The following is a 24,379-nucleotide window of genomic DNA, read 5'->3' as shown; positions in this document are numbered from 1 at the left end:
CACTACATCCCCAAGGCACTCTAAGAGAAATCTGGTGACTGTGGAGAACATTTAGAGTGAATTCATTGTTATGTTTTTTTTAGTGTGAGGACTGTCTAAGTCTGCGGAAGTCTGTGTGGGAGTGAGAAGAAGTGGGAACTGAGTATAAACAAAAAGTGAGCCGTTTATTACGGCTGATAAAACATGAATACAAAATAAAGCAAATAGGGGCGTAAACTAAACTAAAACCTAAACTGGAAAAACTAGTCTATGATAACTGTGACAAAAAGGACGTGAACATGATTCAGGGCAGGAGCATTTGAGAAACTATAAGGAAAAACCATGAAGTATGAAGATGACCATAGCCGAATCATGAAGTACCTGAGCTTGACATAACATGGCGGGGGAAAAACAGATGATCTGGCAAAGACTGAACGAAAGCACACGGACTAAATGCACACATGAGGTGATCAGGGGAAGTGGAAACATATGGGGAAACAGCTGACTGTAATTAACATACAAAACACGTTGAACATGGAAATGCCTGACTCTTCAAAATAAAACAGGAAACATTGAGAGACGTGACAACACAAGAGTGACAATAAGGAACAAACAGATAGGGCTGGGTATCGTCACTGATTTCTAGAATCGATTCGATTCCATTCGATTTGAATGGAGGAAATTTTGCCTCAGACAGTCAGGATCTGATCACTTACATGTCCATATTTTTATATCTATAAAAACAAAGTTGACACTTGTGAGACTTTATCAAAGATGTAAGCATGACGTGTCTGAGGATAAAACACAGAAAAACATGAAGGCGACTTTCCTGGCCTGGGATTTTATAGCAGATGACCTTAAAAATATTCTGCAGTAGATCAAAAGTGAAAGAAAACCACTAATCAACATATGAACATTACCTGATGCTGCTGAAGTGAAGCAGAGCAAAGTTACAGAGGTTTTATTAGAGACACAGCTAAGCGTTTTGCAATTTTTGTATAATTTTAAGAAGTTTACATTTGTTCAGTAGCCTGTTGAACAGCAGAGATGAGGCTCTCTTTTCGAAAGTAAGTGAAAGAAAAAGAAACAGCAGCCGGCAGCGCTGTAAAGAACAGTAGACTTGTTCGTAATAAGCAAGCGATGGTGTGATTTTATCGTGGTGGAAGCAAAACAGCAAAAGTCAGAGGGAATTCATGACGATATTTATGTGAAGCGTAGTTTGGATCTTCTTTGGCTGCTGGTTGAGTCAATATTGTTTGGAGAGGTAAAAAGGGCATAAACACAAAGCTCAGACCCGCCGAAACATCAGAATCAGCAAGCTTTATTGATTACTTATTTGCAAAAGTAATTAGTTACATTTTAAAAACATGATTTGCAACCTGAATAGGTAATAAAGCAATTAATCTTTCAGCATAATCCATCATATAAAGTGTAATCAAATGAAAAAGTCTCTTTTTAAAACTTTTAAATTATATGCAACATTCACTGACTGGAAGAAATTTGTTTAACATTTAAACCTATTTTCTGCACATTCCAGCACCTATGCATATTCTGCTTTATTTATAAAATAAAATATTTTTTTGTGTTTACACTCACTCTTTCAACTAGATGCAAGTAAAACACAGCAGAAAAATCAAAAATCAAATCAAAAAGACTCAGCAGTCCTGTTGCTCTATTTTCACCTGTATAACAGGAGTAGGGTAGGCGGAGGTTTGCCCTGGTGCAGGTGTGCCGCAGTGGTCATGTCAGTGGAAGGATGCGGGAGTTTCTCTATGAATTTCACATTCCCGTGGCAACGCACTCGGTGCTTGCTCGGAACTTTAGGGGTTTTTTTCGCTGTAAAAAGATGTTTTCTTCCCACGCAGTGAACAGCGGACGCTAATGTTTTTGTCACTTTTTACGGAATCAAACTCAAAGTAAGGTCAGTACTTCCACGCTTTAAACGCTGCACGCTCATACTCTCTCCCGCACTCGTTATATTATCCATTGTTGATCTGCACACAGCTGTTGTCACGAACGTCGCACTCGCTTACGTCATTGTCATGAGACACTCTCGCAAACGAAATCACGGTTTAGTAACGCAGTAACGCAGCGTGCTTAGGGAAAAGTAACAGTAATCTAATTACCTTTTTTTGCAATACTAATCCATTACTTTACTCGTTACTCAAAAAAAGTAATCGGATTACAGTAACTTGTAACAAGAAAAGACTTATAAACCAGGAGTTGTAGAAGAAACAAAAACTAGAATGAAACTCAACTAAATCCTAACCAATAATAACAACAACACACGAGCTAAGATATTTCAAATACAATATAAGAAACTGCTGGGTCACAGAACCAGCTCCTGACAAGGACAGATAATATAAAACAAATACTCTCATTGGTTTAAGTACATTTTTAGGAATGTGTGTTTTTACCTGCCATTAAGCAACGTCCTACTTTGCAGGTATTTATTCATTTGCACAAACCTGTAATCCCCCCATCTAATCCATGAAAATATGTGAATGCACTCAGTACAAATACATATATGCTCCAATAATTTCTGCTCATGCATTCACAGACGAGCTTGCATGGACTAAAAGCCACGCGCACTCTCCACTTTCTGCATTAAACCTCCTTTAACAAATCCTCCACCTCCTTCATTCTCAACAGCCCGCAGAGCCCTCTCTCATGTCCGATGAATGGACTCCTCCGAGGAGCAGTTTTACCTCCAGCCTCTGCTAAAGAGCTCTCTCGGAGACTCTTGTCTTTGTCGAGGCATCTAAATTGTACACGCATACACACATTTTTTGCTGTTTGCAAAGCAATCTTGCACATCTATAACCAGCAACCTTCTGTCCAATTAGATCTCTCCCTGTCTTACTGTGTATAATTCCAGTTGATGGTTGCTCCTTCTTTCTGCTTTGCATATAAATTGCTAAACATGGTTTCATGATGTCTGTCTAACCGCACTGCTCGAACGCTGCAAACAGTCACAGATGATGGAGCAACAGAGCATAAAAAGAATACAAGATGTAGAATAAACACACACTGCTGTATGTGTGCGAGTGTGCGTCTGATTCTGCAGCAGAGATTTTGTGATTCCTAACAAAGGTTTTGCCGAACAAATCTCTCCAGTTTTTTCAGTCCACCACATGCTCTTCAATATAACAATCAATGCCACTAATTCACCTTTTTGCTGATGAGTTGGGGACGGTAAAGGTCTTCTTTGCAGAAATGTAACAATTCTTTCAACAAGGGGCACAACAATAGAAACCCAATCATGTTTCAGAAGGTGATATTTACTGTGATTACAAGCAAGGGTGACATGAACAGGGTTTTTTTCGTCAGTGAAATAACCTCTTGTTGTAGAAAAGGTCACCGTTCGTGTCTTGGTACTGTGCCTGTGTTTCAGTGGAGACTAAGAAAGTGTTAAGTTTATAGTTTGTTTGTTTTTCCTGCAGAGACCTAGGAGACGGTAACAGATTACTTTTCTTTTTCCAGTTCAGTGTTTTTAGAAGTTCTTTTTCTAGTTAACATTTGCAAACTTTCGTCATTTGAGCTCATTAATGATTCCAGCAGTTCTGCCAGCATTAAAATGTTGGTAGTCGATGTTTGAACTCACAAGCAGGAGAGGTTAAAGGAGCTTGACTGAGTCTGACTTCAAGGTCGGCAAAGGGCGCTCAATCGGTGAAGCCAAACACACTCGAGAACGAGCAAAAACAACAAGAACAGGAAAAAAAAGGCTGGCGAAAGCAGGAAGCCTAACAAAAGCAGAGAGTCTGACACAACGGCTGCAGGGACAGGATTTACAGTGAAATTACAATGAGAGAGAAGCTGGTACGACTCAGCGGTCATGTAGTGTGTTTTACACCAACTACAGGGCCTGTGAAAAATCTTTTTTCACAGGTACAGGAGGTCTTCCTGTTCTTGCTGCAGGAAGACGTGACAGCAGAATGGGAACAAACTGAGGCTGCCGTGAAGATCGGGAGGCTGGAACAGGTGAAAGTCATCTTAAAAGTTAACTGCTTCGCATTTAAGGCAGAAACACACGAGCGGCACCGTGCTGCTTATTTAACTCTTCACCAGAAAGTAAATAATGAATGAGAATGTAAATGGAGCTGCCTGAATCAGCTATAAAAATATAAAGAAAGAAATGACTCAATAAATAATTCAAATGTCAATATATTCACCAACAGTTTAAAAATTATATGTGGGCATGATTTCAGTTTTTTTAAATGCATAAAATATGGCATTACTTGAAATTTCAGTTTATTAACTAATTCTCCTGTTATGGTTCTCTACTATTCAATTATTAGCACCATTTAATAATGTAAATATGGTTACTTATAATTGCATTCTCCACAAGCATTTATATCTATCTCTGTATTTTCTAATTACATTTCTTTTGGGATTATGCTGTTTTATGAAAATGAAGGAGCTGCCTTTCAAAGTGTGTCCTCGTGCCTGTCAGTGATCGATGCGAGGCCCACATCAGGGAAAACTGCCCCCAGGCTTGAGCTCACTAAAGAACTGAGACACTAATGCATATTTTATACTTCTTCAAATTTGGGTCATGACTTACGATGTAATCAGAAACTACTTTTAACCCTACGCTGTAACCTTGTATGTAACCTGAGAAATGCAACTGCATGCATCCTGCAATGACTTGAATAGTGTGAAAGGTGGTGTTATAGGGTCATGTTAGGATGTAGATTTCCCACAGAAATCTGGAAAAATGTGTTTTCTCTCAGTGGCTGGTAAGTAGTTGGTGGAGTGTGGCTGTTGCAAAGTGGGTGCTAAACCAGAAACTGCCTTGTGCTGGCTTTGACCACCAGCAGGTTGTCCCTGAAACCAGGACTTTTGAAAGGGCACAGCTTTTACTTTGAAGGTAAACTCTCCATTTCCGCTTAGCAAGTTATTGCAGCCAAGTCGGAGTCTTCCATCCAAACTAGAGGCAGCCGCATCAATCTGCTGTAGGCTGAAGCACTCAGAAGCAGGTTATCAGTGTTTGGCTGTAGTTAGTTTTATGGGTGATTTTCAAAAGCTGCACAGTTCTCTAAACACTCGCACAGTCGAGAAAATCAGGTTTTAAATATTCTCCTCCACAGAAATACATATGGAACAGGGTCAGACGTAAAACCTCTGAGTTCCCACCGCTTACACACACTCTTTCCACTGTGCTCTCTTAGTGTATATTAATTACACGTTAATATGTAATTACATGTATTTCTATATATTCAGAATGATGTATATGTTTTTTTCTTCTTTTAAACATGACACTTTTGATCCTCATTAATTCTCAGAATTTAGTCCCGCGTGGCTTCTCCCAGTGCTCATGTCTGGTGCAGCTTGCGTTTTCAAGGCTTAAATCCCTCAGTAATTTCATTACTCGTTATATTTCTGTCATTTTTATTCATCTTCTTGTACTGTTTAACTCTGCCAAGTACTAAGGTTCTGTTTTATTGCATGCAAGCTGTTTTTATTATTGTTGTTGTTTTTTAATTATTAACAGTTTAATGTGTCTTTCATACCTCAAATTGCTAACCATTTCAGCAACGCATAGCTGAAGAACACACACAGGGGCACGTAATTACTCATAAAAGCAAAGCTGTTCACTCCAAAAAGACTAAATATCAAGAGCTTCTTTAGTGAAGAGACAAACCCACACAGAGACGTCCACACATACAGATACAAACATACAGCTTCAATAATTAAGTGGCTGATCACAGAAAATTGAAAGAATAATCTCTTTGCTAGTTACTGTTGACACAGTCGTGAACATGAAAGCCAGGATGCGTGTGCGCACAAGCACGCACACGCACAGAGGGAGAGAATGATGTTTTCATGCCTTTTTTTTCTGCTTTCACCCTCTCGTTTTCATGCTGTTTTATTCAGACTCATCAAGAATTCTGTCAGAAGTTGTTTTTGAAGACTTTGGCTTAGTACCATGCTCCCTTGTCCTGGTTTTGTTGATATTTTTCTTTCTAAATGTTAATAACATGCATATGTGTACGACTGCGCATTCGCCTCTTTGTGTGCGTGCATTTGTGTGTGTGTGTGTGTGTGTGTTCGGAGGAGTCCTTGGGGTGGTGTTTACATATAAAGCCGGAAGCTGCCCGACAACAGTCACCACAATGTCCCAGCACTAATTAACTAATTAAAACACAAACAGGGAAAAACAGGAGCGGACGTACTGACAGACAGTGAGTCGCAGCCAGCTGAATGTGTGCAGGGTGAACTGACAGTCAGACCTGCTCCGCTCCTCTCCTTTAATCTACCTTGATTTCTGAATGTGTGATTGTACACTGGAAAAACAATTGAACTTCTCATCATCCTGCGTCCCTTTCCAAAAAGGCCTGTCATCGGGTTATTTCATAGGAAATCCTGTGAATGAATCACTGAAACTGTCCTGTTACTGTCATTACAGTTTACGATCATTCAGCTTTCCCCTTCTGCAACCTCACCATGACCTGTGTCACAGCTAAAGAGCTCATTCCCTTTAAATCTGGCGGAAGCAGGGTTGATGCCAAAAATAAATTTATCCAATAAGAGCTTCTGCATCTTCTTTGCACTGGGGCAAATTTCCTGACTAAACACTATACACTAATGTTTTTTATGCTCCATTTTATAGGCAAGTGGGGTAAACTGTTCTGGGACCGATAACGCTGTAAGTAACTGAAATTGTTGCAAACTGTCTGGATAATGTCAGACTGTACGCCTTTGTGATTCCTCTGATGCAGTTCTGTCCACGAACCACTGATTCAGTCTCCATCGACAAGATTAAACCCCCAAAAACTCATGATGAATGGGTAACATTATTGGTCCTGTGATTAGATCACTTATTCATGAAAGACATTCAAGTTTGCTGACAGTGGCGAAAAATGAAAAACTTCAACTTGTCAGCAATAAAATGCACCACTGCCCAGCTGTGGTTATCTTGCCCATTGTCCATATTATTATTAAAGTTACTCAAGAATGTTAAGGCAAAGTCTTTTACAAACACAGTCATGTCTTTTTTAACTTTCAAACCAGCGACGGGGGACCTTCCTTTTGTTTTATATTGAAGTCCTCACAGTTCTCAGTTTTCTTGTTTGTCTCTCATGATAGAAAATCCATCCAGTGTGTCCTGTGTTTACAGCTGTGTGGGGAAAAAAGCAAAATCAGTTTAAGGATGTAACATAAAAATCACCCAGTCTTTATCAGTTCTTAAAATTAGATCAATACAACCTGAGGTGAACAAGAAAACATAACATATTACACAGCGTTGTCATTCGTTTATAAAACCAAAATACACCCCATGATTAGCACTAAGTTGAAGTAATAATTTTCTGTACAACTTCATCAGTTTCTCATGTTGTGTCATGGTCCTGGGTCGGTGACCCAGCGCTTTTAGTTTGTTATCATTTTCTAGATGATTGTTTAAGTTCTGTGTTATTTTCGATCTGCCTCTGAGTCTGCGTCTGTATCTGTCTGTCTATGGTGTCTCCCCATCTGTTTGTGAATCTGTCTGTTTAGTTCAATGTCTTGTCTGGTTCCATGTATCTGAGTTTCCTGTTTTATTGTGAAGGTCCGTGTCATATGTGAGTGTTCAGTTTACGTTTCCCCTGTCCCGTCAGCCCAGATTCCTCCCAGCTGTGTTGCCCTCCTGTCTCTCATCCCCTGATTACTGGTATGTGTATTTAAGCCCTGTGTGTTCTCCTGCCTGTTGCCGGTTCGTCTGTGTTCCTCCGTGTCAGTCTGTTACCCTGTGTTCCACGGTGTCCTGTTCCTCGTCTGCGTCTCTCTGCTATTCATCATCCGTTGTCATATGCTCCCAGGTCTGTTATTTTTAGTTCTCCCAGTTTAGGTGTCTTTAGTTGTTTGTTATGCCCCACTGTTTGTTTGCCACTACACCTCTGTAAATAAAACCACCGGTATCTCATCCACTGCCTGCATCTTGGGTCCTCCTTCTAAATCCACACGGCTCGCCTCGGCAGCCGTGACAGTACGAACCGGCCACTATGGACCCAGCAGCATTCAACCCGCCCAAGGAGCTCCGGGAGGACATTGTTTACTCCGTGGACAAATTAATCAACGCGTGGCTGGAGCACGAGGGGAGAGAATTTCGCCAAGCCGTGGCTAATCGGCTACAGCGCTTGGTTTCTGGTCTCCCCTGGCTGCTCAGCTCACTTCACCCGCTCGCACAGAATTTCATTCTGAATGGACTCCGTCTTCACCCCCCGGCTGCTACCACCCACCCTGCAGCTCATGCTTCACTGCCCAGTCCGACAGAGGATGTTCTGCCCGGCCCGTCAACCCAGCCTTCGAGGGGGAAACGGCGCTCACGCTGCCGACGCTCCTCGCCACAGTCGGACCTGGGGATTTCCGAGCAGCCAGCTGTGGTGAGTGGACAGGACAGTATTATTGGTCTGAACTGTGGGACCGTTTACTCAGGGGTGATGTTCTGTACGGCACAGGACAAAAACTGTTTATCGCCAGAAGCTCAGTTAGCCGCCCGGCCAGAAGCTCAGTTAGCCGCCCGGCCAGAAGCCCAGTCGCCACCTCCGCCACATTCAGCCTCACAATACATAGCTCAATTACAGTCACAGCCAGACTTATTACAAACCCTGTTACAATCCATGGCCCAGTCAGTAGCCCGGTTAGCAGAAGAATCATTAGCTTTATCCTCAGTTCAGCCTCCTGTTCAGCAGTCACCAGCCCTGCATCCTGTGTCAGTTGCTCCACCACCTGTTCAGCCATCACCTTCACCTACTCCTCCTGTACAGCAAGCCATGTCAGTCCAACCCATAACGGACAGTTCAACAACTCCGTACTCTAAGCAGAGAGACAAACCCAAGAACAATGTCAACATTCCTCAAAGGCTGGCCAGTTCTGAGACTGAGATGCACTCCAGGGCCTCCCCAGAGGCTGGGTTTCAGCCCCCATCAGACTCTGGACCCCTGGAGTTTAAGAAGCCAGCTGAGGACTGCACCCAGCTGTCGCTGCCTGAGCAGGGTCAATGCTCTGCGCAGCTGCAGGCCGCTATGTGTTTGCCAGAGGCCCGTGTGCCTGCTGGTCCTGTTCTGTCCCTGCCAGAGGCCCGTGTGCCTGCTGGTTCTGTTGCCTTCCTGCCAGAGGCCCGTGTGCCTGCTGGTTCTGTTGCGTTCCTGCCAGAGGCCCGTGTGCCTGCTGGTTCTGTTGCGTTCCTGCCAGAGGCCCGGGTGCCTGCTGGTTCTGTTGTGTTCCTGCCAGAGGTCTCCGCACCTGCTGGTTCTGTTCTGTGTGTGCCAGGGGCTCCAGTGCCCACTGGTTCTGAGACTGTTTTTGCTGGGGGGCCCGAGGAGCCCGTCCAGCCTTCTGCCTCGTCAGCTGGGGGGCCCGAGGAGCCCGTCCAGCCATCTGCCTCGTCAGCTGGGGGGCCCGAGGAGCCCGTCCAGCCATCAGCTGCAGTCTCATCACCAGCTGCAGTCTCATCACCAGCTGCAGTCTCATCACCCTCGCCTGCTGCAGTCTCATCACCCTCGCCTGCTGCAGCTTCATCACCCTCGCCTGCTGCAGCTTCATCACCCTCGCCTGCTGCAGCTTCATCATCCTCGCTTGCTGCGGCCTCAGAGTCTTCGGCCTCGCCTGGTCCGGTTCCAACATCCTCATCAGCATCGCCTGGTCCGGCTTCTGCTTCAGCATCGCCTGGTCCAGCCACTGCTTCATCCTCGTCTGGTCCGGCTCCAGCATCCTCATCAGCTTCGCCTGGTCCGGCTCCAGCATCCTCATCAGCTGCTTCGCCTGGTCCGGCTTCTGCTTCAGCATCCTCATCAGCTGCTTCGCCTGGTCCGGCTTCCGCTTCAGCATCCTCATCAGCTGCTTCGCCTGGTCCGGCTTCCGCTTCAGCATCCTCATCAGCTGCTTCGCCTGCTCCGGCCTCCGCTTCAGCATCCTCATCAGCTGCTTCACCTGGTCCGGCCTCCGCTTCAGCATCCTCATCAGCCTCTTCGCCTGGTCCGGCCTCCGCTTCAGCATCTGCTTCAGCCTCTTCGCCTGGTCCGGCCTCCGCTTCAGCATCTGCTTCAGCCTCTTCGCCTGGTCCGGCCTCCGCTTCTGCTTCAGCCTCTTCGCCTGGTCCGGCCTCCCCTTCTGCTTCAGCCTCGTCTGGTCCAGCCTCCGCATCCTCATCATCCTCGTCTGGTCAAGCCTCCGTGTCTTCATCCTCTTCAGCGTCGCCTGGTCCAACTTCAGCTTCAGCATCAGCATCGCCTGGTCCAGCTTCCGCTTCAGCGTCCTCATCAGCTTCGTCTGGTCCAGCCTCCGCTTCCGCCCCGTCTGGTCCAGCCTCCACTTCGCCTGGGGCTGCAGGGGCCACGCAGCCTTCAGGTCCCCTACTACCACCTCCACATCGTCGGTCATCTGCCAGGCCGCTTGTTGGGCATCTCCGCCACCGTGGACGCCCTCCTGAACGCCGCCACTGCCTTCCGCGTGGCCGGCCTCCGGACTTGTTTCCACGCCGCCGTTGCCGTCCGCACAGTCGGCCCCCAGAACTGTTTCCACGCCGCCGTTGCCGTCCGCACGGTCGGCCCCCAGAACTGTTTCCACGCCACTGCCTACTGCGTGGCCGGCATCCGGACCTGCCCCGTTGCCATTCGCATGGTCGGCCTCCTGAACTTGACCATCTGGGCCTTTTTGGACTCTGTCCCTCCGTCCTGGGCCCCCTCTGCCCGCCCTGGTCGGGTTGTTTTCTGTTTTATTTTGGTCCGTTTTTTCGTTTCTGCTGGGCTGTCTGGTGCCAGCCCTTGGGGGGGGGGGGGGGGGGTACTGTCATGGTCCTGGGTCGGTGACCCAGCGCTTTTAGTTTGTTATCATTTTCTAGATGATTGTTTAAGTTCTGTGTTATTTTCGATCTGCCTCTGAGTCTGCGTCTGTATCTGTCTGTCTATGGTGTCTCCCCATCTGTTTGTGAATCTGTCTGTTTAGTTCAATGTCTTGTCTGGTTCCATGTATCTGAGTTTCCTGTTTTATTGTGAAGGTCCGTGTCATATGTGAGTGTTCAGTTTACGTTTCCCCTGTCCCGTCAGCCCAGATTCCTCCCAGCTGTGTTGCCCTCCTGTCTCTCATCCCCTGATTACTGGTATGTGTATTTAAGCCCTGTGTGTTCTCCTGCCTGTTGCCGGTTCGTCTGTGTTCCTCCGTGTCAGTCTGTGTAACTCCGTGTCAGTCTGTTACCCTGTGTTCCACGGTGTCCTGTTCCTCGTCTGCGTCTCTCTGCTATTCATCATCCGTTGTCATATACTCCCAGGTCTGTTATTTTTAGTTCTCCCAGTTTAGGTGTCTTTAGTTGTTTGTTATGCCCCACTGTTTGTTTGCCACTACACCTCTGTAAATAAAACCACCGGTATCTCATCCACTGCCTGCATCTTGGGTCCTCCTTCTAAATCCACACGGCTCGCCTCGGCAGCCGTGACATGTTGTTGTGGAGGAATTTTGGTCCACTCGTCTTTATAACGAAGACACATGCAGACCATCCACCTCACACCAGAAAGTCCGTTTGTAATGAAGTTTAAATGTTTTGTTTGTCTTTCAGGGTTTTGAAGTTTGGAGGATTCTGATGATGAAGATGAGTCCGAAACCTAGAAAGACTTTTAGTAATTTGTAGATTACCCCCAAGGGGAAGTATACCCACACGATATTCTGCTCACTACAATTGCTGGTTGCAAAAAACAACACGATCTTTCACCCTCAGATCCCAAATAAGCCAGATCATATGGCACCTGCTGCTCAAAGACTGGCAAAGGTTCAAGATGACTTAAATATTGCTGCGGGAAGAACCAACAAATCCAGAAAATTACAATGATGTGATCCTTTTTTTTTTTTTTTTTTTTTTTTTAAATGACATCAGAAACAGCAGTATGCGACATTACGTGATGGCAGAGCTTCAGTTCATCCTTTGTCATTTTTTTTTTTTATTTTTTTATTTTTTTTTATTTTTTTTAATAAATAGGACAGGGGGAATGAATGAGAGAGAGAGGGGGAGAGAAAGAAAGAAAACCAAAGGGGAGAAGAGACGGTGAGAAGGGGGGGAAGAGAGACAAAAAAAAAAAAAAAACTCCTGGGTCACCTGTATGGAGAAAAAAAAAAAAAACAAACAAACAAACAAACAGAGGAGACAGCAAACAACAAAGAGCAACATAATAATAGAGAAAACAAAGCACCATCACAATAAACTAGCTAGTCATAGATATCAGTATTTACTAAGTAATAAACGATATTGTGCAGCACGCAAGATAGACAGCGCACAGTGTGCTTTGAGGCAGCAGCCAAGAAAGCTTTAGTCCGCGTCTGTGAATACCCATGTGTGCATACCTGTGTGGATCAGCATGCTTGCATTCCAAAGGTTTCTCCATGTAATGATCTGCTAGGGAGTGTGGGGGGGCCACAGCCCCGTCCTCCAGGGTGTGAAGCGGGTATGGAGGAGATCAAGACTCCAGACATCCAGAGGCCCCCAGAACACAAGAGACCATGGAAGACCAACAGAGGGGCAGCCGCGCCACTGTCCCAGTAAGAGCTGAGGAGAGTCCCAGATGAGGGCTCGCCCAGCAGCCGCGGAGCAAAAGTCAGGGGGAGTTGCAGTGACGCGCCCGTGAGCTCCGCCGGCCCCCAGCTGCGCCTGAGTGACCGAGCCCTAGGCCGAGAGGCCGGGGGCACCCCACCTCCAAAGGGGCCCGAGCGAGCCCCAGGCCCCAGGCCCCGACAAGCGGCCGCCAAGGAGTGAGCCGGTGTGTACCCGGACGCCCACCCCCAGACACAAAGAACCACCAACACACCGACACCTGAGGGAGTCCGCCACCGGCAGGGGAAGTGGTGGTGGGTGGAGATAGGCCTCCAAACCTTGGAGGGCCTGAGGTGTCCGCAGAGAGGTGGCGCCTGATACCCAACCTGACATATAGACACAGACATACAGGCACACACAGACACAAACATCCATTCCCACCCTCATGCTCTCATATGCACTCACTCCACACTCAACCAACGTGGAGACAGACATAAAGAGACGCTGTACACACAATCACACTCCCCAAGCGTACTCTACAAACCGGGTCTAGGTACCCTTGCCCCTGGAGGGGGGAATTGCACCCAGACCCAGGTGGTGTTACCCTTTTCCCTGCGGTGGGGAGAGGCAGACCACCCCGACTCCGCAGCAGCAGGGAGGCCCCACACCCCAGACCGCAGTCGGACGGCCAACTCCTCCTACTAGCCCTCCCGCTCCAGCAGGCCGCAGAGAACGGGGGTGGGAGAAGACTCCAAACCTCCCTCCACCCGCTCATTGTAGTGTTGATGCATATGTGTTCTAAGGTGCAATTAAAACCCAGGAGGGCATGGAGCTACCTGCCAAGGAGCAGCAGGTAAGCGCATAGTCCCTCCTGCTAACCCTCAATGACTAAGTGTATTTAAAATTGAGAGGTGGGCAACGACGTCAGGGGTGAGGTATACACCCTGATGGTGATTTGGACTCCGTGATTGTGCCCACCCCCAAGATCCTATATGTATGTGTAATGAGAGTGTGAATAATGTGAATGTCTAAGTTGTGGGATAAAATTGAGGCAGAGGCAGCCAGAAGGGGACAGGGGGGGGGGTAGCCTCCTCTGCACCCTGGTGACATACCCCCACTCCAAGGCCCTGCATGTGTGGGTGGTTGTGGAGGAGCGGGAAGAGGGAGGCAGCTGGAGATGGGGAGGGAAGGAAGGGAGGGGCACAATGATGTGATCCTACAAGGCTCCACATCAAGTTCAGGCCAAGGATAAAACGCTCCCGATATCTGAGGTTCACGTCTCCCTTTTGAAACTCAGTTAATGATCGAGGTTCAGGCCCATGAGGAATCCTCTTCTGAAATTCTATTCATAATATTGCTAATTGGTTCAATTAGCAATACTAAAGAGAAATTGGAAGACTTTTGCACCAAGAAGAAAAAGTAGAAAGAAAAACAGCTTCTTCTGAATACTCTTAAAAACTGTGCTGTTGCTGCTTAAGTACCACAAAAACTGATTGTCTTTAAGATAACTAAAAACAGATAAATATATTTATATAACACTAAAAATAGTACTACAGCAAAGATAAAATTGGGAAACGATGCATGTTTCATGTTTTCTCTTTCCTCACCTCGAAGCGCTCACACCAGATGGCTGCTCATTAATTTGTTTCTGTGTTAAAATAAAACAATATGTTATTTAAACAATGACAACTTCCATATATAAATATATGGATAAAAGTCATAAAATACACTTCAACAATTTCCTGGAAACATTCCTGACAGATTTTGGTTTATTGACACGACAGCATCACACAGTTATTTTGTCAGCTGAACATACCTGATGTCAATCTCCTGTTCCACCACATCCCAAAGTTGGTGCTTGGAGACTATTTGAGTACAGAGAGCTCACTGCCATGTTCAAGAAACCAATCTCAGATTATATGCCACTCAAAGAAGCCATCACAAGATGGTTACAGATGGATCCATGCTTTCATGCAGTAAATTCTGATCCAGTCATCCAAATGTTGCAGCAGACTCTTCATTCTCTGTTAACCCTATAGATGGTTGCATGGGGCCAGCCTGTCTGGCACCAACAACCAAGCCATATCTAATTGTAAAACACTTATACTGAATTTTCATTTTGAACTTCTGCTGACAATCTCAACCATGTCTACATGCCTAAATATACTGACCTGCTGCCTGTCGTGAATGGCTCAATTTTAAAAATTGTTGTCATTTTTTTTTATGTTTGAATTTTGTTATGGTTATTATGTAAAGCATTTTGCCCTCAGGAGCTCAGTGAATTCCAGCGTGCTACTGTGATAGGATGCCACCAATGTGGAAAGTCCAGTCATGAAATTTCCTTGGTACTAAATATTCCACTATCAACTGTTAGTGGTATTAGAACAAAGTGGGAACAACTCAGCCATGAGTAAAATCACAGAGCGGGGTCAGCGGACGCTGAGGCACGTAGTGCGTGGAGGTCACCAGCTTTCTGCAGAGTCAATCACTACAGAGCCCCAAACTTCATGTGGCCCTGTGATCAGCTCAAGAACAGAGTTTAGAGAGCTTCATGGAATGGGTTTCCATGGCCAGCAGCTGCACCCAAGTATTACATCACAAAGCATCATGTAAAACGTCAGATGCAGTTTTGTAAAGCACGCCACCACTGGGCTCTAGAGCAGTGGAGATATTCCCTGGAGAGAGGAATCGCACTTCTCCGTCTGTCAATCCACTGGACAAGTTTTGCAGTTTCCAGGACAACGGTACGTGTCTGACTGCTTTGTGCCGAGTGTAAAATTTGGCGGAAAGGGTGGATTATGGTGTGGAGTTGTTTTTCAGGAGTTGGGCTTCTAGTCCTAGTGAAACCAGCTCTTATTACTTCAGCATACCAAGACATGTTCCCAACTTTGTGAGAACAGTTTGGGGATGGCCCCTTCCTGTTCCAGCATGACTGAGCACCAGCACACAAAGCAAGGTCCATAAAGACGTTGATGAGCAAGTTTGGTGAAGAAGAACTCGACTGACCTGCACAGAGTAGAACACTTTTGGGGTGAATTAGAGCGGAGACTGCAAGTCAGGCCTTCAAATCCAACATCAGTGTCTGACCTCACAAATGCACTTCTGGAAGAATTGACAAAAATTCCCATAAAGACCCTCTCAAACCTTGTGGAAAGCTTTCCCAAAATAGTTGTAGTCGTTACAGCTGCGAAGGTTTAGCTGACATCACATTAAACCCTATTGATGTCAGCCAAGGTCAGATGTGTGTGAAGGCAGATAAGTAAAAACTGTTAGCTACATGACTTGATTCTGTAATTAAAGCTTCGAAATAGGTCTAATTGTTAAATAAAAAGCCAGCCGTGTGTGTGTGAGTGTGTGTGTGTGTCCATGACATTTTTCTTCATCTTATCCGCTGTTTACATTTGTTGGCAAGTCACTGCAAAGCACTCGCTCTATGTCTCTTGTGGAAAAATGACAGTCAACAGTCTTTCCCACTTAACCTCAATGATGTGTTATACATACAGATATGAGCCAAGGATTCAATGCATCTGAAAAAGTTCTTCCTCTTTTGCAGCAAGATTTCAAAGCATTTATGTCTGGAGAGCTACGTTTATCTCAGAAGATTATCTTTAAAGACCAGCCTGAACCTCACGCTGCTTTGTGATTATCAGGAAGTAAATTGAGTTCAAGATCAACCTGATGATCCTCAAGTGCATCTTTGTATTTCCAGCAAAACACTTTTAGTTACTTTACACATCGATTTCAGGTTCAGGGTCAAAAGTGCCCGATGCAGTTATTCACTTCTATATTTTCTAAATCACTAAAGGCATTAACAATTATTCCGTGTGCCTTTCAGGTCTCAAACATTTTCAGCCCTGATATCTCTCAGGTATTCATGCATGGATATGTCTGTTTATGTGTGCGTAGTCTAGTAGGCGACACACACAAATAATAGACATCTGGGTCAGGGACTGGGTGTGTTTTGGTTACTGCAGGTCACCCAGACAGTTGCATTGTGTGTGTTCGGTCATGCAGGAAAGCTGAAGCCTTTGCAGAGCAGACAGGGGAAACAGGTCATATATGTGTTTATACGTGGCACACAGTTCCACACAAACATGCAGACATGCACTGAAAGCCCCTACAATGCACACAAAGAGCACTCTTACATTGTTATTAAAGTTGGATATTAGGCTGTCAGGGATGAAGAATTTGCAGGAGGAAACAGATTTTTTTTCAAGCTCTCTCAAAAATGAAAATGTCAGAGCTCTTAATGAAAACAAATCCTGTCGAGCTGAATTCATACAAATATAACGCCACATAACATAGTGTACTTAGAGAGTAAAACACACAAAGGGATACACATGCAGAAGAACAGCAAGACGCCACATTAGTTTGCCACTTTTCTTTACGCTAATGGACACGGTGGAAGCAAAAGTAAAATTTACATAAAATCTGGTATTTTTTTGTAAAATGTCATTGGGAAATAACGCAGCACAATTCTTCTGGTGAAAAGTCAGCTTCTTTGTTTATCACCGCTCACATATCAATCATCAGGGAAACACATTTCAATGTCTTCATTTCTGTCCACAAACAAAATGATGAGATGTTTTCTCTCCAAGCTCACATGTTGACTAGGAAACATACAATACATCGAAAGAAAGGTTTATGCTTTAAGTCACCGAAACAAGCGGATACAGTTTCACATTGATACTATTGTGTTTTGCACTTTTTCTTGTCTTTCAACACAATCTTTGACAGTTTACTTTCGTGATGGACTTTTGTCTCAAGATGTCACAATAGTCAAAAGAAATCAAGCCTTGTTACAGAAAAACTCTAATTATAATGATACATTTAATAAGTAATTCCTATAATGAGCTGCAGCAGCTGCAGTGTTATGGAGGTCCTGGGGGTCCAGACCCTCTTCCAAAAAGATCACTCTGCTCCGCTCAGCTGGATTCTAATAACACATTTTTACAATTATGATCAAAGTTGCACTAGACTACAGTTTGGTGATGAAAAGTTTGGTAATTACCGGTAATCATCAGTAAGTTATTGTCACAGCCAAACTTGTGCTAACCAGTCTGTTAACAATAGCTTGGCGCTCTGCAGCAACTGCAGTGGAACGAATGAGAAGAACTTGGAACTGTGGGCCTGTGCAAGTCAAATATATCCTTTTGAACTAATAAGAGGTCATTTGTCAGCTTGTGCAGCTTTGAAGCGTGAGAACTGCAAAACAAATTGAAATGTTTTGAGGATGTTGTGCGCTAAAAGTCAGTGACCCAAACTGTACAATGGCTTGCAGTGCATCTTTGTAATCTCCTGTTTTGAAGACCAAGCTTGTAAGCACAACAACACTCAAATGTTTTGTGGGGTTTTTTTGTTTCTTTTTAATTATTATTATGAAATTAGTCAGCCAGTCACAAGACACGAGAAGAGATAGAAAGCAAAAATGATCCCTTATGAACACACACTTGGCTACAGTGGGAGGAAAGGGAAAATTCTATGCTGACAGTCCAGGACAGTCTCATAAAAGAGATTCTTCTTAATCTCAGGAGTTTCGCTTCCTCATTAAAAATAAAGGTTAATAAAAACAACAAAATGAAAGAACCCCCCGGCAGAATCTGGCTTAGAGAGGTGGCCGTCTGCTCAGCATTTGGAGTGAGGGCAAAGAGATGAGAGAAAAGGAGACCACAGAGAAATGAGACAGTACTGGACTTATCTTGGAAATATGGGTGCTGGATCTTTACTGTGTCGTGAACAAGAGAAGAACCACAGCTGATGCCTGCTTCTCCAGATGGCCGTGAAGGGATTAAAATAATTGTCAATATTCATCTTGTAGTTATTTTATGCCAGGTTCCCAGAAAACAACTTTTTGGCTTCATCTGACATTGAACACTTTTGATAATCCTTCATCAGTAATTTTATATGACAGAGTTTTCTTGATTCTTAAATATGATGTCATACTTTGAATGCAATGACTGATGAACATCTATAGCATTGTTATTATTGTGATACCTGAATATTTAATTCTGAAGCAGCTTTCCATTGTGTGGGTTACGTTCTGGTACTTGTTTTAAATCGATTAATGTCTGTTTAATGCATAGTTAGGAATTCTTGTTAAGGTCTGATAAAAAAAAAATGTAATCAGTCTTTTTTACATTTTAAAGTACTGTCAGTGTTTGTACTATATATAAATATATGTATCTAGTTAAATGGAAGAAAGAAGGTCTTGTGGAAAATACTAGAAATAACCACTTTAGTCGCAGCAGGTTGGAGATGCATGTTGATGTTTAAGATGTTAGTGATAATACAGAATAAAGACAACACTTTTACTCCTTCATGTTGTTGAAAACCTCTGTACACTAGACGTGCACTGATCGTCCAGTCAGCCTCCAGCAATTACACAGATGACCTGGCCGGTCAGCTATCCAGTTAAAAGCTGGTCTATATCATGTATGCACACACCTACATAGCAGCGCAGGCAGGCTGCCACAGCCACCTGCTAAAACAGGTTAGCGTGGAAGCTCCTCGCTATGAGTGAAGAAGTAAAATTCGCCAAAAAGCAAACCGCAGGAGGCTCAGCATGGAAACATTCAAACCTAATCAGACATTTAAATCTCCTTCACCAAACTAAACATGGATACAAGCTAACAAAGGCAAAGTGGCTAACAGCCTCGGTATGAGCAATGAATCAAAGTAAACATGAGGAAAATTATAGAAATGAGTGAAAAAGAGAAAATTGTCAGTGTCCTGTTATCTGGTGAATTTATTAGCATACTGGGAAATATGTATATAAAATTTAATTTCATTATTTTTTTAATCTCATTCCAGTAGCAGAGCGCTTTAGTTTTAGCTCTTTCAGAGAGAGAATGTGTGACTTACCAAAGTTTGGGGGAAATTGCGAAGCTTAATAATTTCTTTATTACAGAAATAATATTTTGTGCATCAAAAATGAAGAAAAGTTCATTTTTGCTAATACATGCTGTCAGTTATTGTTCTTGGAGAGAAATTTGTAATCAGCAAAAAAATAAAATGAGAAGTTAAAATTGGCCAAGAAAATTGTGATCGGTGTGTCTCAACCATCCTTCCTGACTTCCACTCTAAGAGGTTAAAAAATGTCAGCGCTTCCACTTTACCTCTGAAAAAATCAGCCATTATTTAAACAATGACCAGAGGCTTAAACAATAATGCAGGTGCTATTTCATTTGTCCGGCCTTTTCTTGTGTATTTGATAGTAAGGTAAAGGAAAAGGAATTCCCCATAAAGAGAAAATACACGCACAGCAACATACACTGCAAAAGGATTTACACTGATCTAAATATCAGACACACGCGCTCACATAGAGCATCCGATATCTGAGTTGTAATCCAGGATTAGCCAGATTAAGATCTCTAGCTATGTGTGTGTCAAACAATTATCGCCAGAAGGGCCTGTTTGCAGAAACGAAAAGATAAACACATCAACAGGCAGAGAGTGACAGCTTCAAGAGAGTGACTGTGAAGAAGAACAAATTATCTGTTCTTATTCTCTTAAAATGTCAGTGTTTACTTTATAAGGCTGACAGAGAAGGAGGAGGAGTGGAAGCAGAAACTTAATGAAACTAAAGAAAAAGATGGCATAAGAGAGGAGCAAGGTTAGTACGTGTCGGCTGACAGAACCTGGATGAATGACAAAGCCTTGTAATTAATAAAGTCAAAGGATAATCAGGGGGCAGCATGCGCGTGCACTTGGAAACACAAGCTTCATTCACACTGCTTCACACACACACACAGACATGTATACGACGGGGAGCATATCGCTCCACACAGCCAAGGACCAGAGGCGGCTGTGGAGTGATCGAGTAGCTGAGAACAAATATAAAGTGAGCGAGCGCCTAATGAACATTTTAAATGAGGACATTCCTGTGAAAATATGATAACCCTCCCGCCTCACCCACTGTGTCCCTCCCCTCTCCCTTCAAGCTCTAATGCCAATACTTCTTCAACCTCTGCTGACCCTCCCCTCCCCTCTTCCTCCTCCTCCTCTGTGTATGTCCTGCGCACTATAAACATTGCGTTATTTTAATTAGGATCTGTACACTCCAACACTTTAATTTTCTCGTCCTTATTTTCCCCAGAAATCTCACTTTTATTAGCTATCAAACCATTCCAGGCCAAACTCATAATTACATACTCTCAGGGGGGGATGTGTGTATGTGTGCATGTGTTGGGGTTTATATGAGCTTGCGAGGACCTGTGAGGAAATGTAAGGAGACAAAAATCTTGCTGATCTTCGCAAAGTAAACAGGATATTTTAAAGATCAATGCATGAGACCCTCAGGTTTGTATTACAAGTTTACATTTAAGACTGCTAAGGGGAAAATCAAAGAGGCAGTGAAATGCTCTCAAATGCATAATATGCATGTATATAGAGAGTGTGTGTGTGTGTACTTGTATTATGGAAATTATGTGGTCCTGCCTCCTCTTTTAGGGACAAACTGTCCCCATAAAGTAAATTATTACATTTTAGAACAAAAACCTAGTTTAAGGTTAAATTCAAGTCAGATTATGGTTTAGATTTAGGTCAGGGTAAAGGCTAGATTTAGAAGAGTTGTAGTTATGGTTGTGGTAAGCCTGAAGGAAATGAAAATAAGTCAAGGTAAGGTCCTCAGAAGTGATAGAAACATATCTGCGTGTGTGTGTGTGTGTGTGTGTGTGTGTGTGTGTGTGTGTGTGTGTGTGTGTGTGTGTGTGTGTGTGTGTGTGTGTGTGTGTGTGTGAGCATGTGTGACAGGAGGTTTTTCCTCTTTATAAATTCATTGTTTGGGCAAATCTTAAAGCGAGGGGTTATGTTATTTACCTGTGGTAATTGGTTTTCCCAAATGGCAGTTTTCCTCATTACACACACACACACAGACATTCACATTCACGCACATACACACAGTAATAAAGGGTAAGACAGCGATGATGCCATTTCAGATAGTGAAAGCTCAAAGTCAACACACATAGTGAGCACACATATACACACAGCTGTTCAGTCATACGTGTGTGTGTGTGTAGCCAGCAGTGTTTTAGTGAAACAGTGATGATCTTAGTGTAGAATAGCATAGTGAGAGAACTAATCAAACACACAGGCTACCCAGCAGTGTCACAAATACATCCATTACACAAAATCCTGATATTTGTACTCCTCATGGCCTGAGGTGAATACTAACTGAGAAAAGTGTGTGTGTCTGTGTCAGGAGAGAGCTGCTCTGATGCCACCACATGAAAATAAAACTGTCATTTTCCCCACAGCCATAATAACAGCATTAGTAAATTACTGAACAAATGGTTCCACAGCTGGATTGGGACCACACCGCTGGAAAGCAACTCCAAAATGTAGCATGTATAGTTTATCCAAACTGAAATCTGGATAAAGATACCTTTGAAGGCGAAGCTACATGGGGACTAATGCCACTCTCGTCCAACATCAACAAAAAGTTAACTCAACAAAAGCAATTAAACAATTCAAAGACCACCATCTTTATAAATGGTTGCCTCAATGACAAATACCTCAAGTACTTAACAAAAAACATTTAAGAATTGCAGCTAAACATTTAGCAAACCACTAACGAAGTTATGCATGAAAATCTACCAATAAGTTTAAATATCCCAAATGAGCCCTCTCTTTGTAAGAAACTGTCTCAAAGTAGGAAACAAAGAGAGAGTCCACAAAATAGGTTTAGTAAAATAAAAGATAACGTATTAAACCTAAACTAACCAAGACGTCAGCACCAGAGAAGGTTGATGTCAGGTGGAGAAGAAGAAAATGAAAATACAGAGCTGTTCATCTGAGCTAGGTTTTAGAGTCTGAAAGGCCCAGGTGAATTACACTAACTGATGACCTTCATGTATCGGTATCTCAGTTTCAGCTTTCAGTTTTATTTGTCATAACGTAATAGCGTAATTGTATCAGCCAGTTCGGATCAGTAAGGATATGCTGGAACTTTCTTGAGGAATGGGAGCAGCACCACACAACTGGACCACCTGAGTTTGTCATTCATGTTGTATATGACTTAATCGGTATCATGTTTTCAGCATGTGACAGAGCCTTACTTCAAGCTATAACTTTCTGCCACTGGAAACAGAATTATTTTTTCACTGCGGTGGGCCTGAATAAATTACAATTCATGCTGTAGCCTCTGTTTATATAAAATGCTTCACCTCTGTCCAGACACTGGCATGATCTCCCATTTCTTCCCGCATCACAGAGTTTCTGTACAGCAGTGCCTCTTAGGTTTTCGTCGCTGTGAGAAGACTTTTCTCTGCCTCTTCCCACATCCTGGATAACATCTGTGACAGCTGGTTTACTCCCAAGGGAACAGATATATACCAACCTGTCTGTAGCAGCCGCTGACCCTGGGCTGCAGGGATATGGTGTTTGCACCAGGCAAACTTTTGCTCATTTTTTGAGAGATGCTACGAGACAGAAGGGATTCCCTTCCTCCACAGATAAAGTGACCTATTACTACTTTTTCTGTCTCTCAAAAATGGCAATTTTTGTTCTTTGTAGTTGCTATGGTGCAATACTTTTCTTCATTCTCATCACATTTTGGGATGAACGAGCTAAATTTGAAATACAGATAATAATAATAATAATGGATACTTTATTGATCCCCATGGGGAAATTACTTGTTTTTCTCTGCATTTGACCCATTCACTCAGTGAAGCAGTGGGCAGCCCACTAAGCAGGCGCCCGGGGAGCAGTGTGTAGGGACGGTACCTTGCTCAGGGGTACCTCAGGGTAGCCGTTAAGTGGATTCGAACCGCCGACCTTCCGATCATGGGGCGACCACTTTACCTACTGAGCTATCCCTGCCCCAGATACCCCTCCTTCCCCCTGTATCTGTACAGCAACTGAATATTGTACCAGCCCTTGTTCAATAAACCCTTTGGATTGTGTGGATTTAGTGTTGCAGAATATTTTCAGATGCACTTCGGGTCTTCAGGTGAAATTGGGAGGTGATGGTATGCTATTTTCCTGCCCTTCTAATCTCTTTCACAATGCTTCTGAAAATATTAACAGCTGATTTAAATGCATCAAATACCATAAACAGCTAACCCGAGGCTTAGCCAGATAACAAGGCTAAAGCCCAGGGTAGTTTTCAGTGCTGTAGCTCTTTCCTTTGCAATAGTTGTCCATTTGGATCCAAAACCCTGTCTCAAGACTGTGTTGTTAACATTCTTCTTAACAGTTTATGTTTTTTTCACCACTAAATTATGTATGCCTGAGAGGGTTCCTTTCTGATCGTCTCTCATTTTGTTAGGTTAGCTGTCATGTAAGCAGGCCTGCAGGTTAGCACTGAAGGTTTAATGAAGTGTAGCTTAAAACACCTGTAATTCAAAGTAACACATGTACAGTAAAGAGTGTGAAGTCAGTGACTTTATGTCATCAATCATGAAGAGACTCATGCTGAAACACATTATTTGGTTCGATAAACTATAGGGAACAATTTCTATCATATGCAAGAAAGTCTACACGACTGTGAGGGAAATATCAAACAAGCATTGCACATGTGCTATCCTGAAGAGACTTTAAAAAAAAGATTTATTTAAAAAAAGCTTGTGATTTAAGTCTGACTGCTGCAGAGATGCTCACCATTCAGGAAAATCTTCAATCTGCTTTGTACATAATAAAGCCTTCTACATAACTTGAAAAGTGAAAAATGCCTCGGTCTGAAGAAGAAAATAGAAAAGAGCAAAATTACCTAAAGTACAACCTTTTCCTTGAAAGACCAGCTTGTATGAGACCCTTAATAAACCAATTTAATATTGGAGGCTCCGCAGGCACACTGAATGGATCAGGATGAAGCGGCTATGTGGATGATGAAATAAACTCCACTTTGTACAAAATCTATCAAATATGAATCCTTCAAAGATTGTGATTCAGAAGATTTACTAA

General features: G+C 43.5%; 1 protein-coding gene across 1 annotated transcript; it reads right to left on the bottom strand.

Annotated features, from left to right (window-relative positions):
• Positions 1-8,897: 8,897 nt before the first annotated feature.
• Positions 8,898-9,999, bottom strand: LOC309708915 (uncharacterized protein; the record flags this gene model as incomplete). The annotated part of the gene is made up of 2 exons (XM_082537266.1): positions 8,898-9,384; positions 9,436-9,999. The coding sequence occupies 2 exons, from the start codon at positions 9,997-9,999 to the stop codon at positions 8,983-8,985; spliced, it is 966 nt and encodes a 321-aa protein (XP_082393392.1). The 3' UTR covers positions 8,898-8,982.
• Between the last annotated feature and the right edge of the window lie 14,380 nt (positions 10,000-24,379).

The sequence above is a fragment of the Aulonocara stuartgranti genome (assembly GCF_965226115.1).
Source record: "Aulonocara stuartgranti genome assembly, chromosome: 6".
Taxonomy (NCBI): Eukaryota; Metazoa; Chordata; class Actinopteri; order Cichliformes; family Cichlidae; genus Aulonocara; species Aulonocara stuartgranti.
This window is presented reverse-complemented; position numbering and strand designations above follow the sequence as displayed.